This window comes from Biomphalaria glabrata, chromosome 1, assembly GCF_947242115.1.
Source record: "Biomphalaria glabrata chromosome 1, xgBioGlab47.1, whole genome shotgun sequence".
Taxonomy (NCBI): domain Eukaryota; kingdom Metazoa; phylum Mollusca; class Gastropoda; family Planorbidae; genus Biomphalaria; species Biomphalaria glabrata.
This window is the reverse complement of record NC_074711.1, coordinates 78,998,394-79,025,389: the sequence shown is the minus strand read 5'-3', so window position 1 is coordinate 79,025,389 and position 26,996 is coordinate 78,998,394. Positions and strand designations below refer to the sequence as shown.

The following is a 26,996-nucleotide window of genomic DNA, read 5'->3' as shown; positions in this document are numbered from 1 at the left end:
AAGGCATAGAATGAAGAATGCACTTGATTTCCTGGCCAACCAAAGTTTTCTTTACCTCTCCACGTTCGTCCATTACTACAATGACCATCGCACGCCCTATCTTTTAGTAGATGGGTTCATTTATCAGGGGCATTGCTACCCGAAAGGTGAAAATAAAAAAGTTCAGAAAAAAAAAAACTCTTTTTTTTCTGGGCCCCATTTTTTTAAAAAATCCAATGCGATGTGGTTAAAAGAAATAAAAAGGTGGAGGAAGAAAGAAATGGTTTAAAATGTGTGTTCAAGACTTCTCTTAACAACAATTAAATACGCCTATGTACACATTTATTGTGTCTATGTCTGTGCGTGTAGGTATCTGTTTGTATGTATGTGTGTGTATGTATCTGTGTGTGTGTGTGTGCGTGCCTGTGAGTTCACGTACGTTTGACAGTCAGGTAGATGTGTATCCTTAAAGGAGTCTTGTCTGTGATCTGGCACTGGTAGGTCCCTTCGTCCTCCTTCTTCACAGCCTTAATGAGGAGGTTCCATCGGGACACCTGGAGGAACACAGCGAATAAGGAGGTCAGGGGTCATGGGGATATTTTATAGTACTCTAACAATGAGAGAGAGAGAGAGAGAGAGAGAGAGAGAGAGAGAGAATATACGAGCATATTCAGAAGCAATCTGTGTAACTCTTACCTGGCCATCCTCAAATTTATTGTCCACCTGTATGTTATTTTCTCTGACCCATGTAAATGAACCAACTGTTAGGATGTGATTATCACCAACTTTTCTCCAGGCAATCTGAACAGAGAAAGACATTTACAGAATACTAAATAAATAAGATGCAAATACCATACAATATCAAGGAACAGAATAATACTGCTATTGAAGCTGACATTGACACTGACAATGACGCTGTCACTTACAATGACGCTGTCACTTACAATGACACTGACGCTGACACTGACAATGACAATGACGCTGACAATGACACTGGCAATGACACTGACTTTCATAGCGAAGTGTTTTTTTGTTTGTTTTTGCTTGTTTGGGACGTTTCTTCAGAAAGGAAGAGTATGACGTCATAACCCAACCTTCTACTGGACGGTAGGAATCGAGCCGAGACCAAACAGAAGGCCTGAACACTGACCAGTGACGTCGCAACCAAGCTATTGGTCTAAACTGCCCAGAGGTGGTCACGTGACAGTTTCCGTTTTCAGGCCATCTTTATCGATTGTTCTCTTTCGAGCTCCGTACCATCGAGGTGACAGGCAGACAACTTGGATGATTAGTTTAACGCAGTGTTTCCCAAATTGTGTTCTGTGGAACCCTAGCGTTCCGCGAGCCCTGACTTGGTGTTCCGTGAACTCCTGGAATAAAAACTAGTCGGCCACCACGTGAATCGATGAATGGGAGTTATTGGAAAAGAAATAGTCGATATAGTTTCTTGCTGTGACCAGCATAAGCAATTCTTAATATTTAAACATACTATTATTGCGACAATTTTTAGTCTCATTTGATCAAAGAATTCGAATGGACTGAAGTCCAAAACAAGAAAAAAATTATAAAAGGATAAACGACCTGAATTCGAACTCGAGGGCTTAAGCCAACACACTAACCACTGTGCCTGGGAGGTGCTTATGAAAATACATTTTTATACCTATCTATTGTTAGTTTCAAACTTTTCTCTGTACAAAGCAAAGAATAAAGGGGACTAATTCAACGTATACCACCACATTTGTTATGTAAAATTTCTTTCCCTTGTTCGAGATACCAAAAAAAAAAATATTTTTTTTTTCATTGAATTTTGTGTTGTCAGGTAAAAGAAATAAATGTCCGAAATTTCAGCTTGATCCGAGTCTGGGTGTGGGAGAAATAACGTGTACAAACTTTTGACCAGACAGACAGAGTTGATATACGCTTTGTAAAAATGTTGACTGGTAGAGTGCATAAAAGTTAGACTAAACAGGCTGAAGAAATATGGGCGGCGAGATAAAAGTGGAAACACTAGGCATCAACCCAAGAATTTTTGTTCTCTTTTCTCCTCAATGTATTCTTAAGTATTTATTTATCCAAGCTCTCGAATACTTTTGGAGGCATTTAATTTCGCCTCGTCTGCACACACATACACACAGACACACATACACACATACACACAGACACACATACACACAGACACACAGACACACAAAGATAGATAGAGCTAAACACAGATAAGTTTCAAAGGTTCTATAACTCGGGGTTCAATTAATAAATCTATGTTGTACCAAATAAGAAGATGGATGATCAATCAACAAGTTATGAGGAATGACACGTAATGCAGACTATAAACTTTCTGGTATCCTTGTTCAGACATTGGCTTAAGTTCCTCGTTTGTGGATATTTCAATAAGCTGCTCCTGTTTTAGTGTGGATTTATCAGTGATTGGGATGTGAGTTTGTTCACACTGCTTGCTACTAGCCATTCAGAAATATCGAGTTGAAGAATGTTTTCAAACCTTTGGTGTAGGTCGTCATAGGATACTACGTAATAGCAAGTGGCGAGTGGACTATTAGTATAATTATCTGATTGGATAAACGGGCTTTAGGTGAAGACGTTATTTGAATTGCATACAATTTTCATCTCTCTGCTGACCTCTTATGTTCGTATTGAGGACCTCTCGGGATCCTGGATCGCAGTTTGAGAAAAACTGTACTAGAAGGTGACAACCAATAATTTACATTTGGGAAGGCATGTCGTCGTTTGTTTTGTTTTGTTTAAAATCCTTAATTTTTTTGATAGCTATTTTTATTTGATGAAAAACTGAAACTGTCATTCTAGATTGTTCTCTGCTTTTGACTTTCAATTTCTTAGTTCTGCCCGTGTCTTACGTAGCAGTTACGTCCCTTAGACCGCCCCTTCTCCCATCTCCATAACCATTAGGTCACTTAATTATTTTGTCTTTGACCTTAGGCTGGGCTTAGACTGACATTAAGAGAGAGAAGTGTCAATGTCTTTATTCTTGCTCGTGCAAGCGCATGCGCATCAGCCAATTGATCTTTCTAATATCTGGTTTTAAGAATGTTTCTCCTTTTTTAGTACTAGTTGTCGCAACAATGAATAATTCTCCCAAAAAAGAAAAACACATTCAATATTATTAAGACCAAAAAAAGAGATTTAATATTTAAAATATATACAGACGAATTTATATATCCTTGTGTGAGTTAAGCGAGAAATCAATCTATTACTCGATTCAGCCTCTATACAATGGCGTTGGACTTAATGACTGTGTAATGTATAGGAGCCGAATAGCCCCGGGGTCGGCAACTTGCGGCTCGCGAGCCACTTGCGGCTCTTTAGTTCCATACGCAAATATTATTTATTTTATCGAAACATTTTTCAAAATAGTTCTGAATCTTTTGACGAAGAATAGGCACCGATTCTATCTCTCAGCCTTATACCACCCCCCATTACATGCGTCGTCAGTGTCGTCAGAAGCTCTCAAATTACTCCGTCGTCGGGTGTTTCTATATAGGTTTTAATTCGCTTTCGACGCAAGACGAAACGGCATCTTCACTACGTGCTTTGGCTGTGACGTATAGTTTGTTGTTTCAAGTAAATGAGTTAGAAGCGGATGATCTTCTCAATCTTAGAAGCAATCTACAAGTAATACTAATCTGGCAAGCTTTGTGGTACCAATAGAAATTGCACAAAAAGGCAAACCTTTTTTAGATGGTGAGTATGTCAAAGACTGCTTCCTACGTGCATCTGAAGAACTGTTTCGTGATTGAAAAAAAAACACACAAAAAAACAACAACAGAAACCTTGAAAAAAAAAATCAAAGATTTGCCACTATCAGCTAAAACAGTACAAGATAGAATAGGTAAAATATCTTCAAATGTAATATATTTTCAGGTTGAAGATATTCAACTTTCTTCTGCCTTATCACTTGCTAGTCTTACGACATAAAAGGCAAGGCATAAGTTGCCCATTTTGTCAGGTAAATGTCTTCTCAAGGTCCAAAAGAAGATCTTCCAGGATTGCTACTCTCATGACAAACTAGAGGGGAAGATAGAGCGAATGCCGTGCAGAAATGCCTTGAAGACAATAAGATCGAATTAAATAAAATCGTTTAAACAGCAACTGATGGAGCCAGAAGTATGACAGGAAAAATTAAGGAGCATCAACGATTCTTTGGTGCCAAATAAACCACCGAATTCTTACATTTCACATTCACCAAGAAGCGCTTTGTGTCCTAACATTTATGGTCTTAGTAGTTGAAGTTATAAATTTGATAATCAAGATTGTAAACATCATCTTATCAAAAGCACTCCACCATCTTCAGTTTAAAAAGCTCTTTAACATGATGGAGACACAGTATTCCGACATCCTTCTGTGCAGTGGTAATAGCTTACAACGTTTTGCTTTGTGCTTGAATTAAGTAAATACATTCCTAAATGAAAAAGGTATTAATCACCCTGAATAAGACAAATGGTTGCGAAAATTTTACTTTATGGTTGATATGATATAACAGTGAAAGGAAATGAGCTGAATCTAAAACTTCAAGGAAAGTAAAACCCAGCCTATGTTTTGGTAGAAGAATTTGTTTATTTTGAAGAAAAATTAATTCTTTTGGCATAATATATGCACTTACTTCATTTTAAATGTCTAAAGCAGTATCGCGATAAAATCAGTGCAACTATTGACACAAATTACTTCAGCACAGTTATAAAAAAAAAAATCAAAGATGAATTTCTTGACAGATTTGAGTAATTCAACAAAACTATTCTAGAATTCCTAATAAATCCTCTCAACACAAATCGTAACGAAATCCACATTGAGCCATTTGAAATTGATACTGGATCTCTAGAAATTCAATTGATCGATTTAAAAAATAAAGCTTTGTGGTGGAAAATTTAGTCAAAAAGTAAGTTGAAAAAGTTGGAAGTCCAGAAATGTATGTACATTACGCAACAAATGTGACAACTTTAAAAGAAATATCTCGAGTTAGCCTATATTCGACGCATGGAATAGTCTTCCAGAATGCTAGAGTCAGGTGAAGTTGGCATTTGAAGTACTGACTATCTTCGGATCGGCATATTCGTGCAAGTGTTATATTCATACATAAATAAAAGTACAGTAAGAAGTCAACAAACAAATGAAAATTTAGAGTCGTGTTTGAAACTAAAAACAAATTATGAGCCAAATGTATCCAAACTTTCTAAAACCATGCAAAACCAACCTCCCATTGAATTTTCTCAATTGTTTGTTATTGAAGTACAAGTTAGTGTTGTAAGTAACTTCTATAGTTGTTACTGAAAGAAAAAAAAATTATCTAATGAAACCATATATATATTATCTACTTTGGTGTGAAAAACATGTATATATGAATTAATATATTCGTTTGTTTTTAATTAAATAATTAATTGTGTGAGTACTATTTATAGTTGACAAGAAAAAAAGTGTGGCTCTTTAAAAACTTTAAAATTTGGTAAATTGTTATTTTTGGCTCTTTCGACTCAAAAGGTTGCTGACCCCTGGAATAGCCCACTTCATGAACATAGAGACAGTTACAATATGAATTCAAGCGTATCGGCTGGTAAACTCACCAACAAAAACATTTATATTTAATGGAACCTTTGGGCTTCCATAGGAAATAAAGACATATCCTTCCAAAAGATCCCCAATGTCAAGGACTTCGTTCGTGTAGGTACATGTGTCTATGACAGAGGACAATGGACTACCTAGTCATCGTCAGTTTCAAGATTTCAATTATTTAAAAAAACAAAACAACAAGGAATTCATGCGTGTCGGCAGGTCAAGGCACCAACAAAGTCTATCACGTTTCTTGGAACCTTTGAGCTTCCAGAGAAACTAAACACAGTTCCTTTTCAAAGAATCCCAATGTCAAGGACCTCGTTCCTTCTTGTGCCTACAACAGTGGACAAGTGACAACCTGATGATGGTCAAGTTGGAGCAATGTCTGGACGATGTTAACCTTAGTTGGTGTGTAAGCATGGAACTGACGGTTTTGTTTTGTGTGTTTTTTCTACTGAATAAAAGAAAACCAACAAAAAAAAAACCCGACGAAGATTGTGTAGTCTGCTTTGATGAAGTCTACTTCAAAATAAAAGAAAGGAGACATTTGAGTAGAATATAATACGTCATTGTTGTATACTCGATAACCTTATTTCTTGAACAAGATGGTAGTGACACACTCAGTTCTTATTTGCACCTAAGAGACACAAGATTCAAAATCATATCATTAGAACAGTAATTACGATTTAATTTTACATTGTACGTGATATGTTGAACGATATTTCGGGACAAAATACCAATCATTTTTAAAACTTTCACATGAATGAATGGGTCAATCAATCAATCCTTCATTCAATCAATCAATCAATCAATCAATCCATCGCGAGTCTACGACGCCTTCTCACGATAGCCCCATCACAATCAGTATATATCGCATTTTAAAATAACCCAGGTAATAACTAGCATCTTATTAGATACTTAGGATTCATCTTAAAATAATACCAACCATGATACCAACGCTAGCGGAAGGGTGTCGTGAGGGTTATCCGGTTTTGGTAAACAGCAATCATCATAGCCCCCGCCCCCACTGCTCTCCTGCAAGCTATACCAGGGACATAATGAAGGCGTTTGACACCTTCAGGAGCTTACCTGTTGCCCTCGGATCTAAACAAATATCAATCAAAATGGAAGATATACGCGGCAATGTTTTCCTATTTCATATATCTGAAGGGAGATGTGAGTGCGTGTGTGCGTGTCAGTGTGTGTGGTGCAAGCACGTGAGTACGCAAATCTTTGTGTGTGTACATATTAGAGCATCAAGTTGTAGCGCGTGCCACTCGGAAAGAGCGGAGAAAATGAGCCTGTCATAAAAGACACAAAACAATTACAACAAATGAGTGAATCAAATGAGTGAATCAAAAGAGTGAATCCAATGAGTGAATTAATGGAGTGAATCAAAGGAGTGAATCGATAAAATTAGTAGAAATTTTCTTTATTAAAATTTGTCTTTAAGATTTACATCTAGATCCACATCAATGAAAATGCTTTTCAAATGTGTCTAAAGATATTCTGTCCTTGTTTCACACACATATTTTTACATGCATTTTTTTTCTGTTAGTCATTCCATGCATAAAAAAGAGTTATCACACACTAGGGACATACTTCAGTCTTGTTCTTAATATTCTTCAATGTTATTGTTTCAATGTTTGGCATGTTGCGGATGTTCCTTAGGATTTGAACATGATTACATCCTAGCCCAGTATCCCTGAAGGTCCACGACGGGGTTGGGTGGCAGCGGGCAGGGTTCGAACCATCGCGACGACAGTCCAGAGCGACCAGGCATCCTGCTAATGTTACATAGATAAACTGGTCTACTTGATGACAGATACTCCTTATAAAAAATGAGTCCATACTAACAAAGGAAATAAATAGTAACTTTGGACAGAGAAACAAAAAGAGTGAAGAGTTGAACTAATCTGATCAGAAATAAATTAAATTCGATGATTGCAAGCCCCAGCGAGATAGACTAGACATCAAATGAAAGCATTACCTCAGCGTGTGTGTGTGTGTGTGTGTAAGGGAGAAAGGTAAAGGAGCAAGGTGCAGTTAGGAAATTACCCTCTATCCCCCCAGCTCACCTAGCCTTAGGTCGTCCATTACGAGGTCTAGTATTTCAGCCTGAACTCCTCTCCTACTACAGGGTTACCAGACGTCTGGTAATATGAGGTCATGTCCTCCTTTTTGGGGTCGTGTCCTCCGTCTGGCAGGCATTGGCCTAGAGTGTGAAAATGTCCGGCTTTTTCACAACAATAGGATATTATCCATTACTTTGTTTTTCCATATTTTCTATTAATTGCACAAACTCCTTAACAGACAGCACAAAAAGATGACAATTTGTTTTCCACCTCCATCTTGAACAAGTGTTTGTTCAGGAATGTTCAAAAGAAACCAAAAATGACACCAAGATCTTCGAGTGTTTAGTTTGCATTCCGAGGCATAATAATACAGTTAAAAAGGTCTTTTTGTAATTAGCGTCAATGAGCAAATGAGGGACATGCAATCTCCAGTGAGAGACACTGTTCTTATAATGTACTCTCCAAAGGAAGTATATCGTCCATAGAGTTCCACAAGTACGTGTTTGCACTAATGATTTACTACTGGGAAAGATGTGTCTGAGAAATACACAACTAGTTATAGTCAAGTTCTACAGCCTTTGATTGGCTGAAATGTTTCATTAAATACAATGTAGTCCTGGATCTAGTTTTTAAACTTTGTCTTTTTTCTGTGTCCTCCTTCGTAAGGCTTTGTCCCTGGGGCGTAGCTAGGAATTTTCTATCGTTTGGGGGCCTGGGGGGCTTGACCTCTTTGGGAGGCCCCTGCATTTTGCGTAATATTTAATTTTTAATGAAAAATTTGGGGGCACCCTGAAGTGGGGGCCAGGAGGGATTTCAAATTCTCCCCTTCCTCCCCCACCCTAGCTACGCCACTGCTTTGTCCTCCTTTTTGTCCTCCTCTGGGCGTACTTGTGTCTGGTAACCACTCTCTTTTTATTTTTCTTTCTATTGATAATTTCCTTCCGAATATAAATATAAACAATAAATGTGCATGTGAAGGGAGACGACTAAAGAAAGAAGAAGATAACGAAGGTAATGTGGAACATGTGAAGGAAAAGAAAAAAAGAATAAAAGGACTGATGAGGAAATGGGACGAATGAATGACAGATAGTATGAGTAGCATTCATGTCTCTCAGCCTACGGAAGATGTTTACAGAGAGTTAACGGAAATGGAGGAAGCGGAAGTGTGTTGAACAAGAACAGGAACGAGGCTACAGAGAAAGTCCACTATGATTGGTTTGCGAGGGGAAAAAAAAAAGTCTTTTGACAAAATGGCAGGAGTGTCTGCACAAAAACATCCGCCGTTCTTCCACACGTCCCATGTCTGCGTTCATTTTTCCCTCCTTTTTCTTTTCAGTTTTGTCCATACGTTCTGTCGTGTACTGGGATCAATGCTAATAGAATTTATTGCAGTTAACTCGTTCAAGAGATGGTTCGGTGCCCCCTCTTACCACAAGCCCTGGCTCTTTGAGTACTGGCTCTTTGAGTACTGGTTCTTTGAGTACTGGTTCTTTGAGTACTGGTTCTTGCCAAGGGGACAAAGCAAGGGAGATTTAAAAAAAAATCAAAGTCGTGCAGAAGTGGAGGTGAGTGATGTAAAAAATCAAAGTCGTGCAGAAGTGGAGGTGAGTGATGTAAAAAATCAAAGTCGTGCAGAAGTGGAGGTGAGTGATGTAAAAAATCAAAGTCGTGCAGAAGTGGAGGTGAGTGATGTAAAAAATCAAAGTCGTGCAGAAGTGGAGGTGAGGGATGTAAAAAATCAAAGTCGTGCAGAAGTGGAGGTGAGTGATGTAAAAAATCAAAGTCGTGCAGAAGTGGAGGTGAGTGATGTAAAAAATCAAAGTCGTGCAGAAGTGGAGGTGAGTGATGTAAAAAATCAAAGTCGTGCAGAAGTGGAGGTGAGTGATGTAAAAAATCAAAGTCGTGCAGAAGTGGAGGTGAGTGATGTAAAAAATCAAAGTCGTGCAGAAGTGGAGGTGAGTGATGTAAAAAATCAAAGTCGTGCAGAAGTGGAGGTGAGTGATGTAAAAAATCAAAGTCGTGCAGAAGTGGAGGTGAGTGATGTAAAAAATCAAAGTCGTGCAGAAGTGGAGGTGAGTGATGTAAAAAATCAAAGTCGTGCAGAAGTGGAGGTGAGTGATGTAAAAAATCAAAGTCGTGCAGAAGTGGAGGTGAGTGATGTAAAAAATCAAAGTCGTGCAGAAGTGGAGGTGAGTGATGTAAAAAATCAAAGTCGTGCAGAAGTGGAGGTGAGTGATGTAAAAAATCAAAGTCGTGCAGAAGTGGAGGTGAGTGATGTAAAAAATCAAAGTCGTGCAGAAGTGGAGGTGAGTGATGTAAAAAATCAAAGTCGTGCAGAAGTGGAGGTGAGTGATGTAAAAAATCAAAGTCGTGCAGAAGTGGAGGTGAGTGATGTAAAAAATCAAAGTCGTGCAGAAGTGGAGGTGAGTGATGTAAAAAATCAAAGTCGTGCAGAAGTGGAGGTGAGTGATGTAAAAAATCAAAGTCGTGCAGAAGTGGAGGTGAGTGATGTAAAAAATCAAAGTCGTGCAGAAGTGGAGGTGAGTGATGTAAAAAATCAAAGTCGTGCAGAAGTGGAGGTGAGTGATGTAAAAAATCAAAGTCGTGCAGAAGTGGAGGTGAGTGATGTAAAAAATCAAAGTCGTGCAGAAGTGGAGGTGAGTGATGTAAAAAATCAAAGTCGTGCAGAAGTGGAGGTGAGTGATGTAAAAAATCAAAGTCGTGCAGAAGTGGAGGTGAGTGATGTAAAAAATCAAAGTCGTGCAGAAGTGGAGGTGAGTGATGTAAAAAATCAAAGTCGTGCAGAAGTGGAGGTGAGTGATGTAAAAAATCAAAGTCGTGCAGAAGTGGAGGTGAGTGATGTAAAAAATCAAAGTCGTGCAGAAGTGGAGGTGAGTGATGTAAAAAATCAAAGTCGTGCAGAAGTGGAGGTGAGTGATGTAAAAAATCAAAGTCGTGCAGAAGTGGAGGTGAGTGATGTAAAAAATCAAAGTCGTGCAGAAGTGGAGGTGAGTGATGTAAAAAATCAAAGTCGTGCAGAAGTGGAGGTGAGTGATGTAAAAAATCAAAGTCGTGCAGAAGTGGAGGTGAGTGATGTAAAAAATCAAAGTCGTGCAGAAGTGGAGGTGAGTGATGTAAAAAATCAAAGTCGTGCAGAAGTGGAGGTGAGTGATGTAAAAAATCAAAGTCGTGCAGAAGTGGAGGTGAGTGATGTAAAAAATCAAAGTCGTGCAGAAGTGGAGGTGAGTGATGTAAAAAATCAAAGTCGTGCAGAAGTGGAGGTGAGTGATGTAAAAAATCAAAGTCGTGCAGAAGTGGAGGTGAGTGATGTAAAAAATCAAAGTCGTGCAGAAGTGGAGGTGAGTGATGTAAAAAAGAGTGGGGCATTTTTTTTTTTCATATTAGGTTCGGGGCAAGAAGCTCGCCATATTGTTGCGCCATTCCAGATTAGTTGTATCTCGTTCTTGATTTAGCATTTTCGAAAAAACGTATCCAAGGAGAATGTCGAAAGGGGAAACAACTGTGAATTGAATTAATTATCTGCTCTTTTACTCAGTTACCTCTCTACCAAATCGTTATGTTTGATACTCTAAAAATTAAAGAATAGTTTGCCAACCTTTTAGATTCACTTTTATATTTTGCAGTTACACCTATGACTACTGCTAGTAACTGACGGACTGCTTAGGAATAAGTTTGTTTTTCTCGCTTACAATAGTGAAGATTTTTGAGGCATGGGCGTATATGTTAAGTAGTGTGTGTCATGCAGTGTGAGTGTCATAAAGTATGTGTGCGTGTGTCATGTAGCATGTCGTGCAACAGTGTGTGAGTGTGTGTGTTATGAATGTGTGTCGATTACGAGTCATGTGTCGTGCATTAGTGTGTGTGTGTCATGAAGTATGTGTGTGTGTGTGAATTAGGAGTTTAGTGTGTCGTGCAGACTCTGTGTGTTTATGTCAAGCAATGGGTATGGCTGTACTGCAGTGCATGTGTGTCCTCTAGTGTGTAAGTGTGTCTTATGTAGTGTAGTGTGTGTGTCATGCAGTGTGTGTGTGTCAATGTGTCAAATTAGTGTATGGGTGTCTTAGTTTGTGCCGTACAGTGGGTGTGTGTGGGTCTCATGTAGTGGAAGACGTCTAGCCCAGATCGCTGTCAGCAGCTACAGAAAAAAAAATCATGACCACTTGAGGCAGCAGTGCTCTATGAAGGGTCATTTTTTTAACTTGATGGTACTCATGGTTATCTCGAGACTTTCTCGTTACCATCTCAGACCATCCAGCCCCCCCTCCATCCCTTTACTTGAGTCTCCACACTGAGGCACACAGGGTGGTGCAGGGGCGGACCCAGTCATTCTATTGACACGATGGAAGTCTTCATTGAGGAACATCACATCGTCATGTATCTTCTTGCAACAGAATCAATTTGAAAATGTTTGCACAGTGAGACTTCAAATCAAGAGTAGTTTCTCATTCATCGTATCAACGAAATATCTGGAGATCCCAATTAAATTTCTTTTTAATTTTAAAATCACTCGAAAAAGTTTTTCTTTCAATATCCTTGAAATTTCTCTAATTGTACCTTGAAATCGTTTTGAGTCGTGTGATTCAAATTTCAAGGCACTTGAAATTCTTGAATGAAGACTAACTTTAAAAGTAGGATATAATCGTTATTAGTAGCTTATTATTTCTAATTCGGCATAATAATATTTGTTGCATTTTGTTAATCTTTTTTTTTTCAATTTCTACTCTTTGCAGCTTACAATATCGTGTCATAATAAAAATTTGAATCATTTATTTTTTTCATTAAAATTTCAGAAAGATCACTTCATAAGTTATTGAATTAATTCGCATCTCTTTTTTTTTTGCCGTTAGCGTCAATGGGATTTTAGGGAAATAATAACAATTATATTGTGTCTAATTTTAATCTTATATTGTAGCATAAGTGACAATATTTAAAAAAAAATTAAATCTATTTGAATAAGAAAGGAAATATAGTATAAATTTTTTATTTTTTTTCGATAGTGTGAATGATGGATACAAAATCTATTTTCAATTCACGTTTAAGAAAATTGTCTGGTTAAAAAAAAAAAAGACTTTAGGAAGCAAAGACCAATTCTGTGGTCTAACCAACAGATGGCGCGTCTGTTTATCTACTTTCACAATCTTCCCCCCCCCATTCCCTTATAAAAATTTCCTGCAGACATATTACATAGGTACGATTTCAGAAATGAGACAGGAAGTGTACAAGACTTCTGTTTTGTTTTCTTGTGTTTGTGTTTCTGGTTAGTTAGTAGTAGATGGTAGTACTGTAGTAGTAGCTGGTAGCACTATAGTAGTAGCTGGTAGCACTGTAGCTGGTAGCACTATAGCAGTAGCTAGTAGCACTATAGCAGTAGCTGGTAGCACTATAACAGTAGCTGTTGGCACAATAGTAGTAGCTGGTAGCACTATAGTTTTCTTTTTCTGAGAGAGGGAGTAAGGAAAATACATTCACCAAATCAGCCAACACTGGCCCAACACACTGGCCCAACACCTTGCTCGCTGTTCAGAACGAAACCAACTAGACAAAACAATTCAAAGCACAAATCTATTCAAGAAGATGGCTGAATGAAAAACTGATAGTTACATACACATTGAAATGGATATTTGCATTAAATAAAATGAAAAAGTAAAATTTTCGAGGACCAACGAGACAAGTCATGAAAGCGTCTTTAAGTACCACTCTTTTAAAGAAAAAAACGCAATGTTCGAAATGAGGATAGGTCTTTTCTTTGTTTTAAATATTTTGTTTTCTCTTCTTTTCAATTCATCTTTCTTTACTTTGTATCGTCTGCTCGGCGGATGTGTAATTCGTCGTTCCATTCTGACAGTTCTACTGATCAACAAGTTTACAACTGCAAAGCTGACAACCTTTGACTTATCAGGTCACATAGAACTAACAATTGGAACAAAAACAAACTGATATCAAATACTTTGTCTAGACAAACACAGGAGAGTGTAAAGCTGCTTGATTAAATAGAGACTGCGGGCAGAGCGGGGCAGCATGGGAGTCTGAAGATGGTGAAATGTCCACAGAAATGATTTGTTTTGATGGTAACGTCCATCCGAGTCTCCAGTGGCAACTCCATGACGTTCAATAGTAGAATCAATCTTGTATAGTCTCATAATCAGTAGTGATACTTGGTAGCATTGGTACTGGAATGGGTGACAATCTCTAGCAGGAGAATAAGTGAACAACACATTAGTGATACTTGGTAGCATTGGTACTGGAATGGGTGACAATCTCTAGCAGGAGAATAAGTGAACAACACAACTACAAGAAGAACAACAACAACAAGTAAACAACAACCCCCCCCCCCCCCCCTAAAACATAAAAAACAACTGCACCAAAAAAAAACTAATAACAAGAACTACAACAAAAACAACTACAACAACAACAAACAAAAAAAACAAGAAAACATTAAAAAAAACTGCAACAACAAAAACAACCAAACAGCAAAAACTACAACAAAAACAACTAAAACAACAAAAAAAAATACAACAACAAAAGCAACTACAACAACAAAAGCAACTACAACAACAAAACAACCAAACAACAAAAAACATAACAGCAAGAACAACTACAACTAGGGTGATGATTGAGGCTTATGTTTATATTTGGCCTTTCGAAGAGTTCGCATGTTAACAAGAAGGCAAGACTTTCATAGTTGACTGAAAGCAATTCTAATCTTGATCCGGACACTGTGTACATTGTAAAGAAACACTACAACTGACAGCCAAGGGATCAAGGCTATGACCTGTTTCTTTAAGAAGCATGACTTGATCGAGCAGGCCACATTCTCATCTCCTTCAATACCACATTACAGAATCACATCTTGAAATTTATCATTTCTAATTCCATAATGAGGTAATCACAAGGTGTTCTCTTTCTGACCTTCACACACTTCAAGTCAGACACAAATAAACTTTAGGGACTAGCGCCACAGCTCGCATACACTTTCTCTGACCACATTTTCACTTTTTTGTTGATGTTAATATCTCTTTTAATCGTTCCTTTGATATACTACCTCTAAATCTATCTTTTGATAAACTACCTCTAAATCTTTCTTTTGATAAACCACCTCTAAAACTTTCTTCTGATAAACCACCACTAAATCTTTCTTTTGATAAACTACCTCTAAATCTTTCCTTTGTTAAACCACCTCTAAAACTTTCTTCTGATAAACCACCTCTAAATCTTTCTTCTGATAAACCACCTCTAAATCTTTCCTTTGAAAAACCACTTCTAAATGTTTCTTTTGATAAACTAACTATAAGTCTTTCCTTTGAAAAAAAAACCAACTCTAAATCTTTCTTCTGATAAACCACCTCTAAATCTTTCTTTTCAAAAAATCTTTCTAAATCTTTTCTTTTGAAAAACTACCTTTAAATCTTTCTTTTACCACTTCAAAGTTTTTCTTTTGATAATCTGCCTCTAAGTCTTTCCTTTGATAAACTACCTATAAATCTTTCTTTTGATAAATCTCCTCTAAATCTTTCTTTTTATAAACTACCTCTAAATCTTTCTTTTTATAAACTTCCTCTAAATCTTTCTTTTGATAAACTACCTCTAGAGCTTTCTTGTAATTATATCCCTCTCACTATTTCTTTGCTTATGTCCTCTCCTCCCTGCTTTCTTCTCTCTCTCTTCGTTTTCTTTTTTATTTCTCTACTTTAACATCTTTTTCCACCCTCTTTCAATGTTCGTCACTTTCTCCCACTCTTTGAGTTTATTTGTTTGTTTACCTTCTTCCACCTTCCAAATGTGTGTGTTAATAAATGTCACTAATAGGGCAATAATTATAGACACACGTTCAAACTCAAAGGTGAAGGAATATGGTCTATGTATGTGTGTGTGTATATGCCTGCCTATCTTTTGCCTCTGTTTCTCTGTGTGTGTGTGTTATATAGACATGGTTCGTTCGGTGCTAGTGTACCAAAAGTAAAGTAAGGGAAACAACTCTTGTTCTATTTATAGATTTATTTCATTAATAGCAAAGTTAACCGTTCTATATTAACACACTAATAATCCTTGAAGAACAATATGATCCTTTCTATTGTATGCACTAATTAGATAAAGTTTGGACACATTGCGGGCTTCGGGCTGTACAAGACTCGAAACTACGCCCACCTGTATTCCTTGCAACGGCGCAGAAGTTTTTTTTTTTAAAAAAGGGGGATGGGATGTCCTTTCTCTCTAGAAAATATAACTGGGACACAAAGATAGCGTTTCTCAAAATGTGGGAAGTGCCCCGCTAGAAGTCCTCTCAATGTCCAGACAAAAAAAAAAGAGAGAATTGGATACATTTATATATGAAGGTGCAGTCATTCCATTATTGAATATTAACCAATTAGTATGAACTGTTTACCAATGTTTAAAAAAAGTAGTTTAAGTAAGAGATGTCATTTCATCTTCTAGTAAGTACATATTAAAATGTCTATTGTTTTCGCGAGCGGAGAGAGCGACAATATCGATTTGAAAACGTTTTGAAGAAGATATTTCAACACGTCTCCGATAACGCGATTCTTCTAGACTTTATTTTGTCAGAGTTGTTAAGTTTGTATCATCATCATCTTTCCTTTGCGTTCCTGATGAAACATAGGGCCTTAGTAAAAACACAACACTCTCCACGGTCTCTTGCAAGTATGTTAATGGTTTCCCAGCTCTTTCCTGTCCTCTCGGCTTCATCCTGTACACTGCGTCGCCAAGTTCTTTTTGGTCTTCCTCTGCATCTCGTGCTCTGGGGCCCCTGGGGGTTCCACTCTGAGGCCTGCCTAGCTCTGTTGTTGGTATCTTTTCTAAGGGTGTGACCAATCCATCTCCACTTCCTCTCTAAGACATACACCTCTATATGTCTCTGTCCACCTATCTCCCACAGTTTGGTGTTTTCTACTTTGTCATAACATATGACTTTTTGATATGCACTCTTTTTACTATTAAAGTAAAAAAAACCAAGATTTTGATGCCATGAAAAAGAAGTCCTGAAGCTAGGAACGCAGGATAACGTTTGCCGGACCACGCTGGGGAGGGAGGGGGGGGGGGCTTACGGTGCTCCACCAGACCCCTTGCTGAATGGAGGGGGAGCCTGCTTCATCTCAAATATTATCTCCAGAAAATAACTTTCTAGTTACAAAATGTTAAAAGATCTACGGGACTTTTTTTTTCGAAAAAAATTCAATAAAATATTGTTTTTTTTTTTCCATTTAGGGGAGCATTGCCAATGAAAGTTTGAGAAACACTGCTTGAAGAGCTTCAAATACTATCATGTTTAAGAGATGGTACTTGAAACGCTGACTACGACCTCTCACATAAAAAAATATGAGAAAAACATTACAAAAGAAAAAAAACAAACTGAAACACTTAAGAAAAAAAAATTAATAATGAGACACACACAGCTGTTTATATAAACAAAAATGGCGAAATTAAAATCAGACTAACATAATATCCTATCTTTTAAAATACAAAGGTAACTGAAAAAAAAAGATGATTACGTCCTATACGTTATGCATCTAATCAAGCATGTTAATCAATGACTTAAACTCTGCCAAGTCATTGGTTTACCTGGCTGACTCAGGCAACTCATTCCATGCTCTTATAGCACTAGGGAAGAAGGAGCATTTTTACATAAATACTCATGATTTCGCTCGATTGGCAAAATTTAAAAAATAAGATACGAATGTCTGAATACAAGAATTATATATGTTCAAACTTTATTGTTCAGTTCTTATCCTTACGACAAGCTGGGTTATGTTCATCAATTTACAATATAAAGCCCCCGGACCCCACCTATTCCTTAAGCAGGCCTGTTCTCCCAAAATATCACAACTTAAAATTCTTGTACTCACTGACCAGTTTAACTACCACAAGTTCAAGATAGGCCAAAGTCCAATGCTGATAAAATTTATTTATATATCGAAAGACCAAACAATACAACTCATACGGAAGTAGAGAGGCAGCATCTTCTAAAACGTTGCTCGGTTACTTTTTTTTTTTTTTTTTGTAACTTTGATAAGAAGCACAAAGTATGCGATATTTCGGCCGCGGGTTCGTACCAAGAAGGGGAGGTTATTAAAGACATCAACGTCGAGCGTTGCAGAAGATAAGATGGCTGCTATCAATGTAAAAATTGTCAAACCAGTCTAACCGAGGGGCCTACCATTCAGTGCGGAAAAATAAAGTACGGTTAGGAAAATACTTATCAGTTAGTGGCTGGTCACTTTTTATATTTTGTGAAATTTGCAAATGTCTACTTTACATCCTCAGTATTCTGATTGTCGAATAGTAACTGACTCTAGCGCAGGGGTTCTCAACCTGTGGATTGCGACCCCTTTGGGGGTCGATTGACCATTTGCCAGGGGTCGCTTATGACCATCGAAAATATGGATTGTCTACTCTTCTATTGCTTAATGTGTGTGTGTGTGTGTGTGTGGGGGGGTCGCCGCAGAGTGGGAGATTGTAAAAAGGGGTCGCCGAGCTTAAAAGGTTGAGAACCGCTGCTAGCGTGATCCAAATTTCGAATTATATATGCTACAATTTCTTACTATCTCAGGTCCAAATTTATATATATATATATATATATTATCTACGAAACTGAACTTTTTTTTTTCTTTATGATGTTACAAAACGGTTGAGGGGGGGGGGGAGGGAGGGTCAATGATCGCAAGACCCATGCTTTCTTGCTCTAAATATCTAATCTGACAGTTTAAAAAAGGAGGGGGGAGGTGATGACTTAAAATAACAATCAAATAGTTTTTATACAGAACATATGTAAACAAAAGTTCTTAAGAATGGTTTTTATAGCTAAAGAAATTGGAGAATTTTGGAGATATGGTCTAGTTTGCTGACAGGAAAAGAATTATGGATCTTGAGACAGATCCGAAGAGTCAAAGCGTTTAGAATTCTAGATGCTGTAATCAGGGCCGGATTTAAGGGAGGGCATGCGGGGCTACTGCACCAGGGGCCTCAACAACAGATGGCCCACATAAAGTCGTACGCTTGGCAACTATTTTGTGGTTAAGATCTGTCCGCTTGTGGCGAGCTCGCAATTTATAAATGCATCTCCGGATTTACGGCAGTGCGTCAAGCCAGGGCCTTAACCTCAAGAAACTCAAAAATATACATTTTGACTAAAATATACTAGATTTTTCTTTTAAAGAAGGAAAATGAGATTACATCTACAAGTTTTCTATTCCTTTCTTCTAAACTATGGCAAGATTTTAGATATAAGTATGATCAAAAAGTGGATTTTTAGTAAAGTTTAGGAAAAGTGTAAGGGGCCCTGCCCTGGGGAATCCACTTACTTAAATCCGGCTTTGGTTGGAATGAAAAGAAATGAGAATAGTCTTGCAAATCACTTTAAACACCAAAGTTATCTTAACAAGATTTGAACATCTCCAAGTGTTGAAAATCAGAGAAATATTTCTTAATTAAAAGTCAATCTGAATTGGTGAATTCTGTTTTCTTCTAGGTCAAAGGTCATGCTAAACGTGTATTCGTCAATCATTTGATTAGACTCGATTATTCATCTCGAAGTGAATCCATTCATTTATATATTAGTCAGTCCTTCGACGTTACAGCTTGACGTCACATCGAATCAAATAAATATTGCATTTTTCTTTTATGCCCCTCCCCTAGTACTAGCAACTCCACATTCAGCGCCCCCCCCCTTCCCCATGATACCAGCACTTTACATTTTCAAATAAATCATCTACATATGTCTTTTTATCAGGTCCTTAACACGCGAGGCAGACATCTAACTCGTAACATCTTTATGGAGACATCAGCCTTGTCTCAATTCAACAGAGCTCTAATTTCCCAAGAGGCGCTACAATGGAATTTCTCGCTCTTTTACAGCCTCCCTCCCCCCTCCCCTTTTCGGTTCTCTCCCGCCCTAATTCACACTACCTTTCATAGGGAGAAATGTTATACACTTCCAGTGCGGGGCCCCCATCCGATGAAATGAAGATTGCTAAATAAAGCTGTTTGCCAAATAGGTTACATTGGAAACGTAACACCTACAACATAGAATACACTCCCCCCACACATGACAACACACACTTACACACACACAAGTACTACATAACATGTTGTAACTACCCACAAAGGTGGCCTTAGAAGTACTCGGGTCCGCGGGATCATTGGTGAGTGTCATACGCATAGTCAACAGCATAGACCTAGTTTGTATTTTGGGCAGACAGTGACAAAAATAATCTCCCCTACCATGAGGCCACCCCCTGAAACACAAGAATACCATATTAAAGACCCCGACCATGTGATTGAAACTGCGAAAACGAGGCATCATTGGAGTTTCCAAATTCTAGAAATACAACTCCAAACATTATTGATTTTTAATTTCGGGTTGATATAAAATACAGTCACATAGAAAAAGAACGTAATAAGAACTGTGGTGGCGATATAAAAAACCTAAAAACAAAAGTGATAAAAAATAAAATAAAAGAGGATGATATTGTGAAAGATTTGAAATAAATAGATCAACTAAACTAGGTCAAGGACGCCTAATTGGTAGATCACTGTTGCCCTACTAAAATGCTAAAAAATATATATAAAAATACTTATAAAAAACAAAGCGTAATTAAATCAATTAGTTCGGATCATTTATGTAATAAAATTTGTTATATATCTAGACTAACAATAAAAAAAAGCAACAACGAACAAACTGAATTCGAACTCATGGCAAAAATTTTTTCTCAGGCTTCGCAGCCAAACACTTTTACCATTCTGCTAGTGGATAGCTTATGAATATGGAAGATTGTATCAATTCAGACGACGACCTCTATGGAGGACTAATTTAGCTTATACCACCACTTCTGTCAATTACAATTTCTTTACCTTGTTCGAGATACCAAACAAAATAATTTATTACTAATAATTAATTAACTAATTGGTTTTTTTTTTTTATTGATTCGTGTATTTCCAGGTAAAAGAAATAATAGTGCAAAATTTCAGCTTGATCCAAGATTGGGTGTGGAAGAAATAACGTGTACAAACTTTCGACCAGACAGACTGACAGACAGAGTGAGTATAAGCTTTGTAAAAATTATTTGTACAATAACCAACAGAGCTTAGAAAATTGTTTACTCAGTCTTAAAAAGAGCTTAAAAATTATCCTTAGACTTCATAATACATAGACGAGCAGCAACCCATATATTGCTGCTAATGACAGAACACAAAACAGCTCCTAACTATTTAATAGTTATTCGCTATAGACGAGTATCTCGGATGATGGATGTATATGTTCCAAATCTCATAAAGCCTAATTACATTACGTGATTATCATACAGTCATACACATTTAGTAAAGAGCAGAAAAAACAAACAACAACCTCCCCCCCCCCATCAAGACAAAAGATTATTGAAGTTATAAAAACATTTGATGATGAACAACAAACCCACGACGTCTGGGTAAAAACTTCCCTGCGTCTAGACGGCTGCCTGCTGTGATGTTGTAACACATAGAGTGTGCTCTTTATTGTCGATAAAAAAACAAAACATCTTAATTTTAGGGGAAAACGTTTTAACTATAAATAGCAGCTAAGCGCCCCCCCCCCCCAACTCATGTTTTAGTCTCTTAATTATTTTTATTCTACTCTAATTACTTTTTTTTTATATTACAGACATTATTCATATTGATGATATTATTGATACGAGAGTGAGGAAAAAAAAAAGAAAGTATAGAACCAAAAATATAATAAATCCCTCCCCCCCCCCCCCCCAAAAAAAAATAATTATTGTATGCAAAACAAATTGGGTGTTTGGGGGGGGGCGTTATTATTAACGTCATTTTATGACGGCACCAGGTAAATGAATAAGTCAAAAAAGGCTGTTCAGTAGAATTGGTCATAAAACATTTGAAAGTTGCCAGGCGACTTGACACGCATTATAAAATAAGAATTCTTAAGCTGAAGGTCAGGAAACTTTGGAGGATTTTGTCTGTCCAAGATGGTGCGGACAGTTACTGAAAAGCATAACTTCAAAAAAGTCAAGGACCTAGACAAAATAGGATCTAGAAGATGTAGGATACAGACAAACTAGGATCTAGAAGGTCTAGGATCTAGACAAATAAGATCTAGAATTTAGAAAACATAGGATCTAGGATTTTGCAAAACGAACAAGTTTTTTTCTAAACACCATTTAAGCTAGCTATAAATTATAGTGAAATTAGTCTTACCAAGCAAAAATAAGACTTCTATTATATTTTTATAAGAATTATTTTTTTCAAATAAAAACTTAGCTAAACATCATTTACTTTCAGGATTCTAACTGATACACTTTGTAATTGTATGATAATAACAGACGTATTATCAGGGATAGAGAACTGCTTAGCAGAAGGTCAACAAAACAGCTGGATGACATTTTGAGATGCCCATACAATTGAAGATTCAATTCAATTGAAGTTTTTATAAGAATCAATTAATCCAAATTCACTTCCGATTCTTTATTCTTGACCTAGTGCAAATTACAGCTACGATTTCCAATCTAGTACAAATGACAGCCACATTTCAGTAAGTATATTTACTAGTATTATTTACATTAATTTCTTTTTTGTTATGATTTCTGCTTTCGTTTAGTATCATCATTAATCTTTTGTCCCTTACGTCAGTCCAGTCATTCTAAAGGAGACACTAAAAAGGCTCATTAAAAAAAGGGAGACAATTTCTTAGCTCACATTTTGACTTTTGTTTTATTCATGGTTTTTGTTTTGTTTCTTGTTTGATTTATTCTTTTCTTTAACTCTTTGTTTTCTTCTTCCTGTTGCAATTAATTAGTCGCCATTCCATCCATCTGTCTATTGCTTTGTCAGTCTATAATTAAGTTAGCCTGTTGATTAATCTATCAGCTGCGTCGGGGGGGGGGGGCAATAGATTCAAGTTCACAATGAACTGTATTCAAACAATAGACATTGTTATCTTCTATCAAATTATTGTCCAATATAGATCTTACTGCCATTTGTTAGCTTCTGAAGGTTAGGTATATGTGTATGTATGAGGATGCCTGCGTGTGTTTGTGTGTGAGGACGCCTGTGTGTGTGTACAGCTTAGAATAAATACAATTAGGACATAAAAAATAGAAAAACAAAATATCCAATCAAGTTTCCGAAACAATAAAAAACTTCACTTAGCGATTTCCAATCTGATCCGAATTTTCTCAGAATGATGTAATTTTGGGGCAAGGGGGTGAAGTAGCACTGGTTTATTAATGTAGAAGATAGAAGTTATTTCCCTTCGCAATCATTACACGCTCCTGAAGGGGAAGAAACTGGAGCTCTAGATAGAGACGATAATAAGGAGCTCTCCTAAGGGGAATGAACCGGAGCAAAAAAAAAAGAACTCAAGGAAACCTTGACGTCTCTACGTCATGAATAAGACGGACGTAAAATGACGCAAGTATCAGTGCTACTAATCGATAAGGCAATGAATACTATCGTCCGCGGAATGGAAGAATCAACGGTATACAAAATGTCGTATTTACTGCCTTAATTATATCCCCTTCACCCAATGGTCTTACATTTTCATGTAACCAGACCAGGATGCGTGGCTGAGTGGTTACGCTCTTGGCCTCCTAACCTGGGGTTTTGGGTTCGAATCTCGGTGAAGTCTAGGATTTTGAATTTGGGGATTTTTAGCGTGCCGCTGAGTTCACCAAACTCTAATGGGTACCTGACTTTAGCTGGGGAAAGTAAAGGCGGTTGGTCGTTGTGCTGGCCACATGACACCCTGCTCTTTTAACCGTTGACCAAAGAAACAGATGACCTTAACATTATCTGCCCCATGGATCGCAAGGTCTGAAAGGGGGAAACTTTTTTTTTTAGACCATGAAATAGGTATCTTTCTAAGGTACATCCCGTTGCCTGAACAAAGCTGTCTAACGAAGGGGATGGTCTGATATTTAGGAAACGCAGAAATAAGATTAATTTATCAAAAATACTACACACTAATTGAACAAAAAAAACATGCAAACACACCCCAAAATAACAACAAACAAACACATACAAACACCCCAGCCTATCTAGTTAACTGACACAAGAATGGGAAATTTATTCTTTTTTTTTTGAATGAGGTAAGAGGCGTTAAGGACTAAATATTCTGATTCCTGACAAAAATGTATAACCTTTTATAGGAACCAACTGATAGTTACTGAGATATACAGCTACTGCTAGAAAGAGTGTTGCATTTAAACGTATAAACTAATTTTGTGTCTGATACCCAGTAATTATTTCTTGCATTTACTCGCAATGACTTGATTTATCTTTCAGCTTCAGTGTTCTGTGTCCAACGTTCACAATCGTATTGATTGAAGAATACGGATTTAATTTTACTTTGAAGTTGAGCTGGTTGGGTCCTATTGTGAGACATAACTCACTGTCAAAAGTCATCCTTTAAGGTAAAGTGGAAGGAGCACGAAGAAAGGGTCGTCCAAATTATTCCAGAGAAAAGCTGACTGGACAACGTTAAAGGAATGACCAGCCTATGTCTTGATATCCTGTTTAGGACAGCTACTGACCGGAAGAATGGCGGGATTTTGTTACGCAAACTATCACGGCACCCCTCTGACGAACTATCACGGCACCCCTCTGACGAACTATCACGGCACCCCTCTGACCAACTATCACGGCACCTCTCTGACCAACTATCAAAGTTAGCTTCATTTTGATATTAAACTTTGACATCTTGATTTGAAATTGTTATGTCTGAAATGTGTGTCTGGCGACGTAAAGAAGACTTTAATAAGCGGACAACGGCTCTGTCTGCATTACATGTGGCCAAATATGCAACTGGGTTTGGGTGGTCATGTAAAATACTGCACTGCTTATATGTTATGTTGGACGTGAATCTTGGTCTGATTTGGGATTTTTTTTAATGCTCTATATTGGTTTGAACTTGGGAAGGCTCGTTGTATTGGCCCAACTGTCCCTTTGCACGAGTTGTATCAACATGGAATTAATGAGAAAATTTAATTATCTCTCCAAAACATAATAAAAATAAAATTGAGATGACTCTGTATCATGACAAGGTCTTGCTTTCCTACAACACACACCAACAGTCGCGAGAAAAAAATGTGGGAGAATATCAAGAATGTAGACAAGTTCATACTCCATGGATACAAACGAGTAACAGAAGGCTAGAAACTTTTCTAAAGTTTGTAAAAGGATCAACAGTAGTGCGTTGAGGTGTCTATACCATTACAATTTTATAAGATCACATGACAGCCTAGATCACGTGACAGCCTGGATCACATGACAGCCTAGATCACGTGACAGCCTGGACCACATGACGTGAGCTTGAGTCCTGACGAAGATTTTGGATTCGAGACTTTCAGACAGTTCATCGCCTAACTCCACTGCGTGCCTAAGATAGGGAAAGCTTCATTTGGTTACGCTGGCCAATGCTATTCTTGTTAGATGTGGGCCATAAGTAGAACATTTACTCCGCTCTAGTAAAATAATGAAAGAGGTTTATAGTGAAATCTTATTAATTGGTGATTTTAGAATTGGTATGTGTCAGGGGAAGGTAAGTTGAGAGTAAATGTGTTATCTCTTTGTTACTATTTAAGCATGACAGAGTTATATCCTTTTGTTTATTTTCCCAAGGCATGAATGTGACCAGTATACACTTGATGGGTTTGAATGTGTGTTTTCCTTGTATGATAGAGTGAAATTGGTAGTCGGTTGTTTTTCCTAAACTGATGTTATGCACATATATTTCTTGAGAGTGGCTGTCATTTTTGTGCTCTATCGGATATTAAAAGATTATCTATATTTCCATTGGAATTGAAGTGTGTTTATTAGTAATTGTTCTTAATAGTAATTTTTCTTAATAGTAGCAATTGCAAGTACCCCCCTAACGAGCCAAGCCAAAGTAAGAACAAGCAAGTATTAATAAATTGTGTTTAAGCAAGAAATAGAACCCTGACAGTATGTATGTGTCATGTAATAATGTAGGCTACAATTTGTAATAATAACAATAAAAAATTTATTTATAGCAAATTAAATTCCAGAAGATATTCATAATTAAAGTTCTTATTGTTTGCATAAATATGTTATTTATAATTAATTAGCTTCGAACAAATACTTGCTATGATATTTTAGTACTTCCATAGGACTAAAAATGGATATCGAGTTATTTCTGATGAGTTGGGTATATAAACAAGGGAAGACAACAATCGCTATCGTTAAATTTCTGCCACTCTGAATCTACAATTGAATTTATATTATATTGTGTATTTGTTCAATATTTACGTGATTTTAAGTTCAGGAATATTTTTTTTTCATTTCGTTAAGAGAATTTCTGTTATGTTTCTTCTCTTAAATCAGTATTTCCGGCAATACGGCTGAGTCTGGGTAATCAGAAAAAGTTCTATTTACCAATAAACAATTATGAAGCACAATGTTACAGTATCAGTATGTCGAGTACTGCGACATGATGTATGCCTTGTCGTTTAGATAATGCCTTATCTTTTACATGAAACAATAAGACAATGTAAAAACAATTATACGTCAAGTTGAGGAGGGAGGAGGAGGGGGGCATCCTATGACACCTCCCCAGCGCCATCATAGCACCTCAACAACTGCTCTCAAAAATATCTGCCTTTTAAATTGTTCTAAGCTGACGTTTCTGACGATTGAACCCACTCAGTGGATCTACTTGTGTATCGATACTAATCAATCCTACTTTGTCTGGGACCTTACAGTCTCTACAAAGTGTATTTTATTCTCCCACTTACCGAGTACAATTACTAAGTCGATACTTTCTTGTAATCAATCATCTTAAGTCCGGGTAAAAAGAAGATTATTGAACCGCCGTATGATGCTGAAGTCTGGCTTTTCTCCAGCAAAGTTTCATATTTCTTGTAATCTGAATATTTAAAGATTATTTTTTGTTTCAGGGATCTTATTATTTTGTATTTCTTTTAAATTAAGTCTTGGCCTATGAATACATTCATGATTTAAAAATCGAACTGAGGTTTAAGAATATTAAATATCGATGGAGATCGAGAACTCTTTTTTGGGTCGCCGTTAAAGATCGAATTTAAAGCTTCAGGACGTTTTAGTTTAAAGAAAAAAAAAAAAAAAGGCCCGCTCAAATCACTTCAGAGCCCGCTGTTCTGGTCTCGAGAGATATCATCAATCTAAACTTTAGAGACAGTTTCAGTTTGGTGCTGTCAATTTCAAATGGTAGCAGTCCAGGAGTAAACAAGCGTTTAGAATTCTTGGAGAAAATGAAAAAAAAAATGCTAACAGTTTGAGATTTTTTGTTTTGCTCATAGATCTAGTTCTAAAGTCTTGGCCATGAAAACTTGATGCAAGTATAGG

The 26,996-nt window shown here is 37.1% G+C and overlaps 1 protein-coding gene across 8 annotated transcripts in view; it reads right to left on the bottom strand.

Annotated features, from left to right (window-relative positions):
- Positions 1–26,996, bottom strand: part of LOC129923933 (zwei Ig domain protein zig-8-like) — a 297,168-nt gene that overhangs the window by 16,156 nt on the left and 254,016 nt on the right. For all 8 annotated transcript variants that reach the window (XM_056017139.1, XM_056017129.1, XM_056017123.1 and 5 more), the window contains exons 4-5: positions 676–780; positions 419–533 (exon numbers count right to left, since the gene is read on the bottom strand). In XM_056017139.1, the coding sequence (XP_055873114.1) occupies positions 419–533; positions 676–780 (220 nt within the window). The remainder of the gene's footprint in view (positions 1–418; positions 534–675; positions 781–26,996) is intronic.